The sequence below is a fragment of the Pinus tabuliformis genome, chromosome 8 (assembly GCF_031772625.1).
Source record: "Pinus tabuliformis cultivar Carrire ecotype Pingquan chromosome 8, CPIR1, whole genome shotgun sequence".
Lineage (NCBI taxonomy): Eukaryota > Viridiplantae > Streptophyta > Pinopsida > Pinales > Pinaceae > Pinus > Pinus tabuliformis.
The window spans coordinates 1,613,808,328-1,613,826,973 of NC_142294.1; the positions used below are offsets into that span (position 1 = coordinate 1,613,808,328).

The 18,646-nt window shown below is 34.1% G+C and overlaps 1 protein-coding gene across 2 annotated transcripts; it reads left to right on the forward strand.

Moving 5' to 3' along the window:
• The first annotated feature begins 2,524 nt into the window (after positions 1-2,524).
• On the forward strand, positions 2,525-11,221 carry LOC149242238 (uncharacterized). 2 transcript variants are annotated; one of them, XM_089367658.1, is made up of 5 exons: positions 2,525-2,585; positions 9,553-9,862; positions 9,991-10,043; positions 10,154-10,276; positions 10,761-11,221. In XM_089367658.1, exons 2-5 carry the CDS (start codon positions 9,762-9,764, stop codon positions 10,886-10,888), a joined length of 405 nt encoding a protein of 134 aa, XP_089223784.1. In that variant the 5' UTR covers positions 2,525-2,585; positions 9,553-9,761; the 3' UTR covers positions 10,889-11,221. The 2 variants fall into 2 exon arrangements, with proteins under 2 accessions (XP_089223784.1, XP_089223783.1); XM_089367657.1 differs by lacking the exon at positions 2,525-2,585 and adding an exon at positions 9,315-9,449.
• The last annotated feature ends 7,425 nt before the right edge of the window (positions 11,222-18,646 follow it).

Consider the following 18,646-nt stretch of genomic DNA (forward strand, 5'->3'; position numbering starts at 1 on the left):
TAATTTTTTTTTTATTTTTTGTTATAACAGATATCACTATACATGATAAAATTATCTACCCCTATATGTACTCTCAAATAAAGAAACACCTTCGTATTTTTCTTCACAACTATCAATTATCAAGACTAATCACCTTTAGAATATAGCTCCAAAAAGGGAATTTTCATCTTAACCATGTAACATTCAATACCTAGACTGGTTAGTGGAAGTCATCTCATAAAAGGTGAAGTGCTATAACCTATATGTGAGGTGCACCCTCCTTTAGCCAAATGATATTAATATACACTTTCCATTTACATAAACCATTTATCTTTGGCACTCCGCGATGTATATCATTCTTGGTGTCTTTGTTATTGGAAATACTCTCTTTGCTAAAGAAGCACTCAGTGAACTAAGACTTAAGGTTTTTATGGTGATTATATACACTTGTCCCAACATTTGGCATTACCCTCAATCATTATATGCTCTCTAACACCCAAAGAACTCATCCTAGCCTAAAACATCAAATCTAAGGTTTTTGACTTAGAGTTTCAATACAGGTGATATGCTTACCATATTTTCATACTAACTACTTATTTATTGTGTTTATTAATGGTCCTTGTGTGTCACTACCTAGGTAACGTCTCGCACCATTCCTTAGTTTCCACATTACCAGAGCTTCACATGAAGGATTGATTTCTTAGACTTTACTCCATGACTGAAATCACCAAAAAGAAGATCAAGGGTCGAGATTCCTCCATCCTAACCCTAAACAATGTTCCCGGTGGATACAGACATTGATCTGCCTCATTTCATTGTCCTCCTAGCATATGGTAACTCACAGTGATGCTCCAATTGTCCCATGAGAATGTTAAAAGTTTCTCATGGATCGATGGTGTCATTCTAATTTGGTCTTACTGCCAAATGGTGTTACTATTTGCTTACAGGTAACATGTGTTCCTGCACTACCATCATTTGTTATTGTTTGTACCTCCACATTATTAAAAGTTTACTTGCTCTCAGGGGTTAGTTTTGAAGTATGTCTTTAATCGGTTTCTCTATGACTTCTGCACAGTGAAACATTTCTTTACGAAATCACTCCCAACTCGTTTACCATGCCAGAGAATGGTAATGTTTCAGGAAAACATTACTTGGTGAATCATTTCCTATCTGTTTATACCCAAATTGTGATTACGCCACTCACATATTTCCTCTTACTCGTTATTATGGTTATAGCATGGGAATGGTGTTACTATGGTTGGTAGAGTACCCAAAGGCAAATCGGCACCCTCATTCCCTCTCTAATGGGTACGAGAACTACCATCTTCCCAAGCGAATATGGTTAGCCAACAGGTGCAGCAATGGCTTCCTTTTTCCACTTTTAATTCTTATATATTCGTGTTACCAGCTCTTAGGTTTTCTTTCTTTGTTTATTTTTCTTCATGGGTTTCCTTCCATTCTAATTTCTTTACTCTTGTGGCTGAGACTCAGACGTAACTTTCAGGTTAATGCTCGTTCTGACAGGTAAATTGCATCCCATTCGATGGATTATCTATACTCTCTGCACTAATTTAGAGTTGTAAGCTTAGTAGTACTTATTTTGGTGCCTTTCTCTTGCATCTTGCAGGTACACTTTGTTCCTTTTCCAGTTCGCTAGATATTAAGACTTTATAACACATGTTGGTGCCATTGATTAATTATCCCAACATTTGTGGCATTCTAGGTTGGTCACTACTCCTCGGCGAGAATTTCTGACATAGTTACTTTTACCATGTTTCCTGGAAAGAGGAAAAGTAATATAGGCATGTTGTAGAAGTTCGTTGTTCCAAGACTTTATGAGGGTTTTTTTTCTTCATTTCACTTAGGGTTTTTATTTCTAGCAAATTTTCAATTGGTAAATTCTATCAATAGCGGCTTGTCGCTTTTGCTGGATGCTAAACTCAATGGTCGTAATTTCTTTTAAAAAAAGACCCGTTGGTTGTATAATGTCTATCATGTAGACTTTATTGAAGCCAGCGTCTCTGATATGGTTTCCATACAGTTAGTTATTTTGTGGCATCTTTGACTCTTGATGACAATGAAAGTTTGAGATGTTAATCAGTAATTTCAGACCGTCCTTAGCAATTTATTTTTCTTACTAAATATGTTGGGTATATCACTGTATGAGTTAGTATTTATTTTCATTGTGCCATAGTAGCGAGTTATTTGAAGTTAATACCGACTATGTTTTTATCCATAGTGTTTTATTCAACATCATTTCTATATGCGGTATTTGGAAAGCTTGTTGAACAACTATACTCTGTTATATTGTAAGTTGGTTATCTTTGGGATTTTCATTTTGAATGGTTATGAGCATTCCAAATTTCTTTCCATTTAAGATACAAGGTATTTTGCTAGAAGGTCTCCTTCAACTCTACCTGTGGCATTTTCCACTCAATTAGGTGAAATGTCATGTATCTATATCTTGAGTAATGAAACATTCATTAATTTATTTATTTTCTTTTATGAATGAGAAATAATACAGTTCCCATCTTGTTGATTCTGTACAGTTTAGCGTTTTACTAACTCTTTGCGTTGTCGGAGAAGTTCCATCTTTTTCTAAGAAGGTACTTCTCATCTTTCTCACTTTCAATCAACATTTTTTTGCAATTAGCACCTTGGTATACATGTTGAATATGTGTTGCTTAATTTTCACCTGCATTCAACATATTATTCACATGCATCCAATATGGTTAGCAACATTAATATATTGCTACAATAGACCCGTTGACCATGCTTATTAACTTAAATATTGTTTAACAAAATTATACATTACTTATCTCATTGCTCACATAAAAGTAACCATTATCAAGGAATGTTTGTCACATATACTATTTTATGATTAAAATAGCCTTCAGATGGACTTATCTATGCATATCCTTGACTATTTTTCTTATCAATTTTCCGTCACCAACACTAGTAGTCAAATTTTTTTCACCATTTGCCAATTTTCCTTATCAACCCAACAACATATGCTTCACAATGTTTTAGAATTTCAATCCTTTGAAAATTTTTTTCCAAATTTCGACCTTTATGAGGTCGTTTCCTTCTAATCATTGCTATTAATTCTGAGTTTTCTTAGCTTTTATTTGAAGCTAAATGTAATTAGTATTTGTTATCTTGATACTCTTATATCAACTACCTACCGATGTCTTTCCCATTGATTTGTAGAACATCTTACTCATGATTCTTATTTTTCTATGGATGTTGTCCAAGGTGGCTTAATCTAGTCCATTCTTATCATGTTGTTACTTGTTTTCTTTTGTAGACTTTGTTGTTAGTTACCCTCGTCCCCTTTTATTATTATAAGGTGATCCGATGTTGGAACTTAATCTACAAGAAATCTTTCAGACTTTCTCAATCGAGGAGGGTACCCAGTTCAACCATCAGTTTCCTTGTAGCAAATTTCACTTTCTCTCGAGCATTTTATCAGTTATTCAACAACTTCACTCTAACCATATTTGATTTCTTTTTGTGGATATTAATGATGCTCGAGAAGAATGACTTTTTCCATATTAGTTGTATGTTAATAGTTCTAAATCCTTCTTTTATTTCTTTTTCCCTGTACAATTGTATCTTATGGACATTCTGCATGCTCCTTTCTTCCCAGCGGAAAAACTTGTCTTAGACAATTTGTTCATAACATACTTGGTATTCTCAACCTCTAATTCAAATTCGTATCTTCTTGGTTTATTTCACAGTAAGGACTTATAGGAAATTCTATGTGTTTCCTTAATCATTCAAAATTAATTGTACAAAATTAATCATTCTTATTTCCGCTTATTATCCTATCTTAAGTTATTTGTAAAGAATACTATATGTTTGTATCTTTATTTTCCCAATTAATGTTGGTTCATACATCTGATAAGTTATTATGTTTTCTAGGCGCATCCCATATTTCATTTTTATTGTAGAAGTATGTCTGGCACATTTTTTTCCTTTAAGTTCAGACTTCCTGCAACTCAGTTTACTGATTTGAGTCTCTTCCCACTTTCAGTATTATGTTTCTTAAACCCCTATTCAAAGTTGGTCATCTCAGTACTACCTGAGATTGTGAGTGTTAATAAATTAAACGTGATGCATACATTTTTTGTCACTTTAGACCACAATCTAGCAATTTATAGTTACATATTTACATATATAGTGAACAGACCCACACAACTTCCTTAACCTAAATGCCTAACATTTGTGCCCATATCAGATCATCCTTACTCATATGTTAAATAGATCACAGATCCTCAATTTAATCGGAAGAATAATGGGTATCACATTTGGGTTTTATATAAGAAAAACAAGAAACTGATGTGCAACATTCCCAAACTACCTCTATATTTTGGCACATGTCGGAACCGGTGTTTTTTCAAGTTCAACATATATCTCTTTTTTTAGGAGTTGTCTTTAGTGCGACTTTTTGGACTTTCCGGTGTCGGAATACGGTGGAAAATTTTGAGGTGAAATCTTGATTTGTGTTATTTAAACTAGTTTTTTTACTGTATATATGGATTTAGCGCCCTGGAAAACCCCTAGGGCACTTTGATTGCACAAGGTTACCCATCAAGCTTGTGATTTCAATAAATTCATGCCGGATTTTAGAGAATTTTGACCGGAAATACCCACCGTAAAAGCTTCTAAAAATTCACACTAAAGACAACTCCCTTTTTTTATGATAATCAAATTCTTGTCCTTTTGAATTTCTTTTGGGAACCTCCTAGAAATTTAATTTACAAATTTTCATCCGGACTTTAACCTAATCCTAGTTTATTGTCTATAGTAAGTTTAAAATCTTAGTTATTATTTCCTTTTGATCTTGACACGTACAAGTCAATTAGTAATGAAAATATCAATACTTTGCAAAAATATAAACAATTATTTTGTGGTCGCCATACTAAATGTAACCATGTTGGCACAAGGACCTCGCAGGGAATTCTGCATAAATGAGAAAACAATGTGGAAATCGGCATTATCTAGGTTGATGTCTCCTTTTTATCATAATTAATGGAACCCTGCACCTTCAGCTTCAGTCTTCCAATAAACTTTAAAGCATTACATGTAGAAGAATTGATAATCTTGTGGTTTTCATATCCCTAGTTATAACTAGCTCAGTCGTGTTATAAAAATTTGACCTTATTTCCGATATTTTTCTTTTCCTAAGGGCACACATTATGTTTACTTCAGAATCAGTATTCAGATTCCTCAGTGGTTATATAAACAATCATTATCTGAGAGACATAGGGGACTCCTTCGCCTATATAAACAAGGGGCGATGACACACCCAATCAGAGAAAAAAAAAAATCCATTTCTTTCTGAATAGTAGTCATTCTGATTTTTCCACGGGGTCTTGGATAGATGGTGATTGGGTGCTTTGTTAAGGCACTCCTTGATGCGAAGTCACTGGTTCAATTCCCCACCCCGATCGGGGTGATATATTGGACATGGTGAAGATGTAGTCATGTCAAGCTTACAAACAAACAAAAATAGTCATTTTGATTTCAATTTGAATAATCAAACCCCAATTTTTAGAATAAGTAATATACTTTTTGGGAAGTTATAACAAGTTGTTTCTCCACCTTACTCTGGTTGTTATATCATAGTTAAATGACATGTTTTTTTAATTTCTCAATATCCAAGGTTTAACATTTGAATCAGTGATTATAAAATAATTACGTGTTTTTCCCTTCTCCCTCATATATAGAAATCTGCTACAAGAGAATTTGTTCATTATGGATGACCTCGATCATTTCCATTCTCTAGTTGTGGATTGGCCATAGGCTTCAGTATTGCACTTACAACCTTGTTATATTCACTTTATCATTATGATTATAAAACTTCGAGTATTACATTTAGCATTTAAATGATATACATGCTGTCAATATGAATTTGGATTTACATAGCCATTAGTACAGCTTTAGGAAACCCTTCTGGAAGACCTCCTATTATCACCCCAAGAAACTCTCCTAGGTTGTAATTCGGAGATTCTCGGGAACATTACAAACTCAACTCAATGTTGGAAATGGATGAATGGAAGGAATGATGCTTGTTCAAGCCAGATAACCACTTCTACTCTGCTTCACTCCAGACATGCGTGAACACCCCCAGACTACAAGGCTTTAGACCACCAATTACTCACAGTTTAAGGGTTGGGTGAATATGGAGAATACTGACCACACCAGCAGATGCACAGGACCCTGTGATGGCCGGCTGCAACCAGTAAAGAAGTCTGCAAATCCAATCCCCTAATGCACAGACAGGATGACAGCTCTCTGGCACTAGTGGAAGAGAAACCTGAGTAACTCATTCACTGATACATACAAGATTTTAACACAGAGGTAGGATGACAGCTACTCTAATGCTAAACATCAAGAGTTCAAGAATGCAGCATATCAAGCACAGCTTGGAACAGAAGAAGAATGGAAAGTGAGCAATTAACAGCAAAAGAAGCTTGTATTAGCTGAAAATGAAGACGAGACGCTGCAAGTATCAAAGCAGTTACAGTCTCCAGAAGTTGAACCTTACATCAAAACAACAACCATCAACCCTAATTACATCTTGTTTCTGGGTATATATAGAGTTTGAATACAAAGGCACTCGGCCATTCTAAGTATGAGGAGGTCATAATTGACCACCAACTGCTTTAACTATCTAATGGAGTCTCTGGTGCAATTTTCCTGCTTCAGTGAACAAATCCGATCTTCTCAGGTGCTCTATTGTCCTTCTCGGGCAGGTGGAGTGTTATATGGGATGAAGTCCCATAACTGTTGAATGCATTTACCTGCTCGGCTCTATCCTTTTCCTTCTCGGCCATGTTGTCCATGGAACGTAGTTGTTGAGGAGGAAATGCATCTGGTACCGAAAATTGATTACCTTTGTCCTTTCGGGAGCATAGAATGGTTACAGTACGTGGATTGCACAGTGGGCGGAGTAGTCGGATGGCGGAGCAATATCGGTCATTGGATCGGGCGGATAGACGGCGGAGATGAGCCAACAGGGATATCAGAGGAGGCGGGAGCGGGGTGATCACAGGCCGTTGGATCTCGGGTGGGCAGATCCAACGGTCACCGGGCGTCGAAGATGCGGAGGCGTTACCGAGCGAGAGAATGGGTCCAAGCAGTAAGTGGTATTGCTCGCACCGTCGTTGGAGGTTAGGAGATAAATGTACAATGACGTGCGATACCACTCAGAGGGTGACGCGTGGCAGCAGTTGGGTGGGAAAACCACTTTTCATTGCGCGTTATCGCGCGGTTTCTTTGCGAGCGCGGGGGAATCAATCGTCGTCCGATCGCGGCGGAGATGATCGGACGATGGGGATTTAATTGCATGGGTTATTTTGTTTGACGTGACGGGAGGGCAGTTGGATTTGGGTGACGGAAGTCAACGTCCAAGGCTGCGACAAAAGGGTCTGCGAAGGCGCGCGGTTGCATGGGGTTTTTTATAAGGTTTTGTGTATTGGCGCCCAGGGCTTTGAAAAGGGCTTTTAATATGATTTTCGATAATAAAAAAACACGGGAAGTTAAGACAAAAGGAGGGTCAGAGAGGTAAAGGGGAAGGTGAGGGTAACCACTATAAGCCCCCTTTTTAGCATGACCATGGACAAAGTGGCCCCCAGCTTTAGAAAACCATGATTATATAGCAGAGCTAACACCTCCTTCCATGCACTTGAATTCTGAATGTTACTTTGATTTACAGTTAAACATGAAATATTTTCTCCTATAGTAATCAGTCTGTATTGTTGGTAAATGTATGTCAGATTAATCACATCATTAGGATTTGGTCGACATTTCGAACCAACTAATGTGGTTCATCCTCAGGACAAGGTGGGAAAAAATCATACAATCTTCATGAATAAATAGCAGGGATGCATCATTGCCCAAGGTTAGCCGTTGAAAACTAGCTGTTGGAGATTAGTTAAATTCTTAAAAAAAAAAAGAGAGATCTTAAAAAGGTAGATAGGAATGATTTAATATTCTAAATGTTGGTTTAATATTCTAAAATTAGTTATAAATTATTTAATATTTTGAATTTAGTTATAAATTAGTTGTTAGGATGTTAAGAAAAAGTTAAAAGTATTAATAAAAATAGTTGTTAGGATATTATATATAAAATTAAATAATAAAAAGTTATAAGGGGTTGTAAATATTAATAAAAATATAGTTGTTATATAATATTAAACATATTATAACATACAAGGTTAAAAGAAGTAACCTTATATGTTATAATATGTTTAATAAACATATTATACTTCTCTTAACCTTGTAAGAAGTAACCTTATATGTTATAATATGTTTATTAAACATATTATAACATATAAGAAGTAACCTTATATGTTATAATATGTTTAATATTATATAACAACTATATTTTTATTAATATTTACAATCCTTTATAACTTTTTATTATTTAATTTTATATATAATATCCTAACAACTATTTTTATTAATACTTTTAACTTTTTCTTAACATCCTAACAACTAATTTATAACTAAATTCAAAATATTAAATAATTTATAACTAATTTTAGAATATTAAACCAACATTTAGAATATTAAATCATTCCTATCTACCTTTTTAAGAATTTAAAAAAAGAAATTAAGAATTTAACTAATCTCCAACAGGTAACCTTGGGCAATGATGCATCCCTATTATTTATTCATGAAGATTGTATGATTTTTTCCCACCTTGTCCTGAGGATGAACCACATTAGTTGGTTCGAAATGTCGACCAAATCCTAATGATGTGATTAATCCGAAAGACATTTACCTACAATATGGATCACAAAAGTCTCACATCTAACAGTCTGTATATTTGTTAAATTTATAAATTCTACATGCCTTGTTTTCAAGGACATGTATCCATACTCCTCTTTTCCCATTAAGTCCGAGTGTTGAACCTAGGGCTCTGATACCATTTTTCACGTCTCCCTAATTCACCTACTAATATTTTTTTATAGCAAAGATCATTGTACATGATAAAATTATCTACCTCTATATGTACTCTCAAATAATGAAACACCTTCGTAATTTTCTTCACAACTATCAATTATCAAGACTAATCACCTTTAGAATATAGCTCCAAAAAGGGAATTTTCATCTTAACCATGTAACATTAAATACCTAGACTGGTTAGTGGAAGTCATCTCATAAAATGTGAAGTGTTATGACCTATATGTGAGGTGTGCCCTCCTTTAGCCAGATGATATTAATCTACACTTTCCATTTACATAAATTGTTTATCTTTAGCACTCCGCGATGTATATCATTCTTCGTGTCTTTGTTATTGGCAATACTCCCCTTGCTAAAGAAGCGCTCAGTGAACTAAGACTTAAGGTTTTTATGGTGATTATATACACATGTACTGGCATTTTGCATTACCCTCAATCTTTGTATGCGCTTTAACCCCCAAAGGACTCAACCTAGCCAAAAACATCAAATCTAAGGTTTTTGACATACAATTTCAATACAGGTGATATGTTTACCGTATTTTCATACTGACTACTTATTTATTGGGTTTATTAATGGTCCTTGTGTGTCCCTGCCTAGGTAACTGCTCACATCATCCCTTGGTTTCCACGTTACAAGAGCTTCACATGAAGGATTGAGTTCTGGGACTCTGCTCCACAACCGAAATCTCCGAAAAAAAGTTCAAGGGTCAGGATTCCTCCAGCCTAACCCTAAACCATGTTCCCGGTGGATGTTGATATTGCTCTGACTCATTTCGATGCCCTCCTGACATCTGGTAACTCACAGCGATGATGCAACTGTCCCATGAGAATGTTAAAAGTTTCTTGTGGATTGATGGTGTCATTATAATTTGGTCCTACTGCCAAATGGTGTTACTATTCACTTACAAGTAACATTTGTTCCCACACTACTGTCATTTTTTATTCTCTGTACCTCCGCATTAATAAAAGGTTACTAGCTCTCAGGGGTTAGTTTTGAAGTATGTCTTTAATTGGATTCTCCGCGACTTTTGCACAGTGCAACGTTTCCTGACGAAATCGCTCCCAACCCATTTACCATACCGGAGAATGGTAATGTTTCAAGTAAACCTTACCTGGTGAATCATTTCTTATCTATTTATACCCAAATTGTGATTATGTTATTCGTGTATTTCCTCTTACTGGTTGTTGTGGTTACGCAGACTTTCCTACTGTGGTTTCCAAGTTTCTGGGCATTAGCCCCTCTTGTAGAGATTTTAAACGAATGTTCTGGTCGTGCTCTCCTACTTGCATGATGTCTTTACCACGAATGAACCTTTTACCAGGTAAGATGCTTACTTGACTCCGAGATCGTTAATTTAAATGTTATCTTGTGCATGTTTGTAGTTCAATTATTTGGCAAGGTTACTGAAACCATAACATGGAATGGTGTTACTATGGTTGCCAAAGTACCCAAAGGCAGACTGATGCCCTCATTCCCTCTCCAATGGGTACAAGAACTACCATCTCCCTAAGTGAATCTGGTTCGCCAACAAGTGCAGCAATGGCTTCCTTTTTCCACATGTCGTTCCTATATATCCATGTTACTATCTCTTAGGTTTTCTTTCTTTGTTTATTTTGCTTCATATGTTTCCTTCCACTATAATTTGTTTACTCTTGTGGAAGATAATAAGACATAACTTTCAGGTTAATCCTCGTTCTGACAGGTAAATTGCATCCCATTTGGTGGATTATCTATACTCTCCGCACTAATTTAGAGCTGTAAGCTTATTATTACTTATTTTGGTGCCTTTCTCCTGTATCTTGCAGGTACACTATATTCCTCTGGTAGTTCGCTAGATTTTCAGACTTTACAACACATGTTGGTGTCATTGATTAATTATCCCAGCGTTTTTGGTGTTCCAAGTTGGTCACTACTCCTCGGTGGGAATTTCTAACATAGTTACTTTCACCATGTTTCCTAAGATAGAGGAAAAGTAATATAGGCATGTTGTAGAAGTTAGTTGTTCCAAGACTTTACGTGGGTTTTTTTCCTTCATTTCACTTAGGATTTTTATTTCCATCCAATTTTCAATTTGTAACTTCTATCAATAGCGGCTTGTCACTTACGCTGAATTCTAAACTCAATGGTTGTAATTTCTTAAATAAAAATACCCCCTGGTTGTATAATGTCTATCCTGTTGGATTTATTGAAGCCAGCAACTTTGATATTGTTTCCATACAATTAGTTATTTTGTGACATCTTTGACTATTAATGACAATGAAAGTTTCAGACGTTAATCAGTAATTTCATACCTTCCTTAGTGGTTTATTTTTCTTACTGAATATGTTGGGTATATCGCTACATGAGTTAGTATTTATTTTCATTGCGCCATTGTAGCGAGTTATTTGAAGTTAATACCGACTGTGTTTTTAGTCGGGGTGTTTTATTCAATCAACATTTCTGTATGCAATATTTGGCAAGCTTGTTGAACAGCGACACTCTGTTATATTCTAGATTGGTTATCTCTAGGATTTTCATTTTGAATGACTATGAGCATTCCGAGCTCATTCAACAATCCCAATTATAACGAGTTTAGGGATTGTGATGGGCACATTAACATGGTGATAAAGATACTACTTTAATGTTGTTCTTATTTTCTACATTAAATTACATGGATGTGTGATTCTTCAATAGACTACATCTTACCATTGTAACAATAGTATTTCTCCCCAATTCTGTACTAAGATTATATCTCGCCTATATAAAATGTGTTTCTCTTGTTGTTCCCTTCTCTAATTTAGTAGTCAACCTGCTTTGTTGTACAATATTATTAGTTTAATAATATACTTCTGGACCCTCTGTATTGTTTTGAAGAAATACCAAGGTTTGCATGTATCTTGGTTTTATAAAGTTTTATTTATAAAAGCTCGCCTAGTGTTTCAGACAAGCTCAAATTTTGTTTTACAATTGTTCTATGAATAGATATTCATATTTTACCTCTTTTCTGAAAAACACATTATATGTATTGTTGAACTGCTTGGTTGTACTGGAATTCATTGGATCTGGTGCTTAATTTAATTTTCCAAATTATCTCAGATTAACAAAGAACAACTCATATGTTTTTGGTTTACTAATGAGTTGTTTAATATCAAAAGTTTCCCTTTGCCATCGGTGTTTTAAGTTACTGGGTCTATGGTTCTATATAAATAGAGGGTTGCAATAAGTATTGAAAATAATAATGGTGGTTTTTTTTATGACTAGCATTATCCCCATATTTGACTAGATTGTTGATGTTCGTAAGTAGTCAATTTCTCCATACCAACCCTCATATTATTCCTACTTCTTTATCTCATACATTTTCGAGATCTAATTAACACTTTTCCATTATGCTCTCGCACATCACACTAACAGGTGGTGTGATATCGACTTACTACCTTTCTCCTTAAGTTTTATCTCTATTTTTACTCGGTGAACTATGTATTAGTTAAAAAGACAATACAAAAATCACCCTCATCACACGATCCTACTCGGATTCGTTTAGTTAAAAAACCTTGTTTGAGCTTGTCAGCTCTAGAGGCAATCCATCAACATATTTACATGTACCATTTTAATTGAGGTAACCTAACTTTCTAGTAGTTGCATTAAAAATTTACTAGCGTTATACTCCTTCGATAGAATTTAGTTAAGTAGAAAGAACCTCTTATAGTTATACACCATTTTCCTGACAAAGGGTTTATGTAGATCTTCTTATATCTTCAGTTGTCATAATCCCCAGAACCGTATATCATGTACCACAAATAAATCCCAATTGCTTTTCCAGATTCAATATTTGATATAACCAATTAACTCCATAGTTAATAAACTCCTCGCATACCACACTTTTCTTCTCATACCCATCATGTGTATTTACCTAGGCACTTCCATAATTACAGACCAAAAAATGGTTCCTAACGAATCTAGACTTTCCCATCATACTTTTATTTAAATTAAATTATATGTATTTATTATATATCTTTCCTTAGTAATGATATATATATATATATATATATATATTTTTGTTCGCATACAATCAGAAGGAACCCAGAATACTGTTATTAATGATAATAACTTCAAAACTCAGAGACATAAATATTTCCAGTAAATTTATATAAGTTAAATTGGTTGTGATACCTAAATGCATCAGAATTAACAACATAACTCAAAGGCGTCAGAACAAATTCATAATTATTCACCAGAATATTTATGCATAGATTGTCTAACCATATATCATAGTACCAATTCATACTTGATGAGCACACTCACCAACCAACCATGAATTGTGCCTCTCAGTTCCCCCCAAGCTGAGAACACTTACCAACCATGAATTGTGCCTCTCAGTTCCCCCCAATCTGAGAACACTTGCCCATAAATCAACGACTTATGTTGATGCCTTCAATAGGTATTTAATACCTTTCCTTCTTGATAAGGTTTCCTTTAGCGGCATCCCGCTTTGTGGACCTTTTCTTATCCACTTGCCTAGGCTTTTCCATAAAAGCCTGCCTTTCTCTCTCGTGGAGCTTTTATGCTTTTCCACATTTAGCATCTTTCTCCAGCTAAACAACTTAATGGATCTTTCTCTCCCATCCATTAAGCTTATCTAGAATTTCATCTAGAATTCTTATCATGAAGGCATGGCAAGCATCTCATTTCTAGGTGTCTCATTCTCAAGTACATACATCTCATTTATTTATTAATAAATATTTATTTACATATTTATTCCAATATTTTTTCCCCATGGCTTTCCCGCCATTTTATCCAATATAAGTTAGTCAAATCAAAACAGTACTCTAATAACGGAGGGATATTATACCTTTAGCATATACTGAATTTCAAAATTGGTTCAACAAATAGCAAAAATTGGTAGTTATTTATTTACTAATTGACCATTGTTTCTGGACATTAACGCTTCTAGTGATTACACTGCCAGAATCAAGAATAGATTGCTTTGTTCATGCTTTTCAAGAGCTCTTCTGACAATTTTCTTACGAGATCTAGTCCATCTTCGAGTCACCTAAGCATTTGCTGCAGTTCCAATATTTTGTCCATTAACATTAAAATATCTTGGCTAAGCATTAAGATGTCTTGGTTGAGCATTAAGATATCTTGGGTCTCTGCATGTACCTATTCCTATGTGCTCTTGCCATTTTTCCTTTAGTAACAAATCCATAAAACAATAGACAAAATATAAAGCAAAGCCTTAAAACACTTAACATATTCACAACAACAAAGCAAGTCAGTTGCCTATAACTTAGTAACTAGTATAGAATGAAATGAGCATTGACAAATTTTCTTTAACAAGAAACAATCGTGCATATAATGTGTTAGAGGCGATAAGTCATCTAAATCACGAATTGACATCTTAATTCTGAAACGACATTTAACTACTATTGGTTTCAATGGTATCCATTAACCAGTGATCGTCATCAATATGTCTAGTATAGATTTGCCTGACCTTTAATCAAAAAAGACTATTGTGAAATCTATATCTTTAAATCATATACATTTTACTTAAATTCCAACTTGACATAGTCCAATTGATACAATTATGTTTCATGATTGATCTATCTTACATGCTTTAGAAATTCATAACGAGATACTATTTTATTAATATCGTGAACCACATTTTATTTTCATTAACTAAATCTCTTTTCCCATTAAAAAAAAAGGTCTTTTATGTAATTATTCACTAAACCAACGTGTATTTAACACATTTACTATGTAGAATTGCCTTGTTATCGGCCAACCCTTACTTTGCGGAAGTAATTTAAGATCATAGATGTCAATTCACGACTTGAATGCCTTGTTTCCATTGTTCCATTATCCAAATATTAAATGAACTTTGTGCACTGAAATAAGTAAATTAGGTAACAATTTATAACTTCATATGGTTTCTGCCATTTTGCGTTAAGTTGAAAACTAGAATTCCAAAACTATTTTAAAAGCTTTCGTGCACAAAAAACTTCGATTGTATACTCTGTAATAGTCCAACAAAACTTTCAGCATCTAGAAGACTTCAGGATCATCACATTGCCAAAAACCATTTTGCCTTGAACATCACGAGAAAACTATGACTGAATAGCACTATCCATTTCCATGTTGCATTTTCATATAGGCACAACATAATAGAAATAAGTCTCAAACTATTTAGTCGATAAATAGTCTTCGAAATAGATTGAATTTGGCATCGAAGAAACGAAATCAGGTCCATTCACATAATTATCACTTCGCCTGCAACCTAATCTCTAATACGTAAATTATACTTCCTCCACATATCCTTTGTTTACGACTAATGTTTATAAATGATGACATGTAGATACAAACTACGAATCACCAGCACCGCACTAGCAACATCTCTAATTGAAATCACTCTTTCAAAAGCACTATGTATTTTTCAATTCATGCAACATTTCAGGGATAATGTAAGTGTGTATCGATTTGTTGAACATATATTAATATGACTACTAAGAATTAATTAATTATTCAATGCTAAGTGTGATTTCCAAGTTTTCGCATCTTCGTAAACATTACCGTCTCAATAACATTTTTGCATATAACACACTTGTCCTTTCTTACATGCTATAGTACTAAATGCTTCTAACAATTTATATGTTAGTTGTTATCATTACAATAATTACGTAATAAAATATGTTATAAACACTAATGTTATACTGCACAAATAACGAGTATAATATGTGATATTAAATTTCATAAATGAAAATTGATATTATATTGGAAACAAAGTGATTGTGTGGGATTGTATGTTAGCTTTGAACTTTTCCATAGTTATAATTTGCACTCACGCATGTGTTCCGAAAAAAAATCTACAAAATCCTTCAGTGCAGAATGCGAAGGTCCACACAATGAAAGATTGAAAGCTTCCTCCACACAATGGACTTCCTCCGTACTTCTGCACATCTCCCTAATTTCAGTAAGTTAACCATAAACAAAGCTTATGCTCAATGATCCAATTTTCTCCGCACTCAGCGCAACCTTTACTCAATTGACTACAGATATTCAGGAAAACAGAGATATGCATTACTTATAATTAAAATAATAGTAATAATATCGTATGGGTCCACCTCTTGCCTCGATGTTTTTGTGAACAACAAAAATGGATTATTTAACACTAAAATATTAGCAATAAAATCCTTCAATGTGGGGTCCAGAGACCCACACAATGAAAGATTCCAAGCTTCCTCTACACAATGAACATTGTCCGCTCTTCCGCACATGTGCATAATTTGATAAAGATAACCATAAACAAAGCTTCCTCATCCAATAAGAAAGTAGAAATATCATTTACTGAAAATTCGAGAATTGTTTTTGAATATATGCAAAAATATAAATATTGAGCATTTTTCCTGAAACTTTGGTTAAAATTGCAAAAACATAGAAAAATAATGCACAGTTAATGCAAATTGACCGTGAATCAAAACTAAATGCTTCCAACATTTTGTACGTTAATTGTTATCATTACAATAATTACATAATAAAATATGTTATAAACAGTAATGTTATACTACAAAAATAACGAGTATAATATGCAATATTAAATTCAATAAATGGAAATTGATATTGTATATTGGCTATGAAGTGATTGTGCAACGTTGTATGTTAGCTTTGAATTTCTCTGCACTTAGTCTACGCACTCATGCACATGTTTGAGGAAAAATATACAAAAGTATTTAGTGCGGAGTACACAGATCCGCACAATGAAAGCTTGAAAGCTTCCTCCGCATAATGGACTTCCTCTGCACTTCCGCACATGTGCCTAATTTCAGCAAGATAACCATAAACAAAGTTTGTGCTCAATGATCTAAACATTGATATGGTTGCAGGTTCTTTTCATTTTAGAAAAATTCAAGCTTTACTCAATTAACTAGTGATATTCGGGAATACGAAGATTTGCATTATTTATAACTAAAATATTGCGAACAACAAATATGGATTATTTAATACTAAAATATTAGCAATAAAAGCATTATTTATAATTAAAACATTACCAATAATATCATATGGGTGCACCGCTTGTCTCGGTCTTATTGCAAATACGAGGGTCCTTTGCATAGACTAGGGTGCTCTGACATTGGCACTGCTCCAGTCAATGATGCGACAATTAATGCGTTTGTAGGTTCTTTGTAAAAGCTTGTGCAAAAGTATGTATATTATTATAATATTAGCAATAAAAGCATTTAGTGCAGAGTGATATTCGCACCACGAAAGCCTGAAAGATTCCTCCACACAATGTACTTTCTCCGCACTTCTGCACATATACCTAATTTCAGAAAAATTGCCATAAACAAAGGTCCAACTCAAAGATCCTAAAATTGATGCGCTTAATAAGCAAGTCATACCTCTATATTATGACACAATAATCTGGAGTGATCTTCCAACAAAAGTGAATGTGTGAAGTGCAGATTTGTCGACAAAACCTATATGTGGAGGTAAGAAAAAGCGCATGAATGCTTCGTACAATAAAACTTTTGACTCTACTTCTGCACTCTACATTAGACTCATATTAATATTATACTATTAGTAAACAAATATGAACATTTCTAGACTATTAATAAACATCAACATTAGACATGTTGTGGTCTCGAATTTGAATGGACCTTCCCGTTCTGTCGATGAAGTTAATTATGAATAAAATATTAGCAATAATATTGTATAGGTCCAACGCTTGCTTCGGTGTTATTGTGAACAACAAGTATGCATTATTTAATACTAAAATATTAGCAATAAAATCCTTTAGTACGAAGCGCGAAGATCCGCACAATGAACTTCCTTTGCATTTCCTCAAATGGGAATAATTTGAAAGGTATTTGGAAATACGAAAATATGCATTATTTACAATTAAAATATTATAAATAATATAAGTATAAACAATCTTATTGTGAACAACTAATATGGATTATGTTTTCATATTAAAATATTTGCAATGAAAGCCTTTGGCGCGAAGTGCAGAGGTCTGCACAATGAAAGCTTGAAAGCTTCCTCCACATAATGAACCTTATCTGCACTTCCACACATCTTCCTAATTTCAGAAACATAACCATAAACAAAGCTTCTGCTCAATGAAATGTGATGTTGACTATTGATATCTATAAAAGACCGAGATCTCTGAAGGGCTCTTCGAGCAAAAGGGAATACAGAGATACACATTATTTACAACTAAAATATTAGCAATAACATTAGCAATAAAATCCCTTAGTGCAAAATGGGAAGATCTGCACAAAGAAATATTTCTCCGTGTAATGGACTTCCTACGCACTTTCGCACAAGAGCCTAAACAAAGAGATATTTGGAAAAGCGGAGATAAGCATTATTTACAATTAAAATATTACCAATAATATTGTATATGTCAACCGCTTACTAAAATATTAGCAATATTTTATGTCAATCTTCATTTTGCACAATATTATAAGCATTTGTAACTGAAAAAATAAGATAATAGTATATACTACAAAAAAAGGAAGATTAGTACTAATAGTGCACTGTGCCAAAATCTTTGTGCAAAGTTTATTAAAATAATAAATATACAAATCTATTTTTTAATTCTTATTTAGGAACATGTTGTGCGGAGGTGGTTGTGTGTGTGCGGAGGTTATGCAAAGAACAAATGCATGTGCAAAATGAGGGATGTGCGGAATTTGTGTGGAATGAGGGAAGTGCA

Coding starts and splice junctions, on each gene's coding strand:
- LOC149242238 (XM_089367658.1), top strand. CDS start 9,762: ATGATGCAACTGTCCCATGAGAATGTTAAAAGTTTCTTGTGGATTGAT. Junction 9,863..9,990: donor GTGTTACTATTCACTTACAA/GTAACATTTGTT, acceptor ACTTTTGCACAG/TGCAACGTTTCCTGACGAAA. Junction 10,277..10,760: donor ACGAATGAACCTTTTACCAG/GTAAGATGCTTA, acceptor TGTATCTTGCAG/GTACACTATATTCCTCTGGT.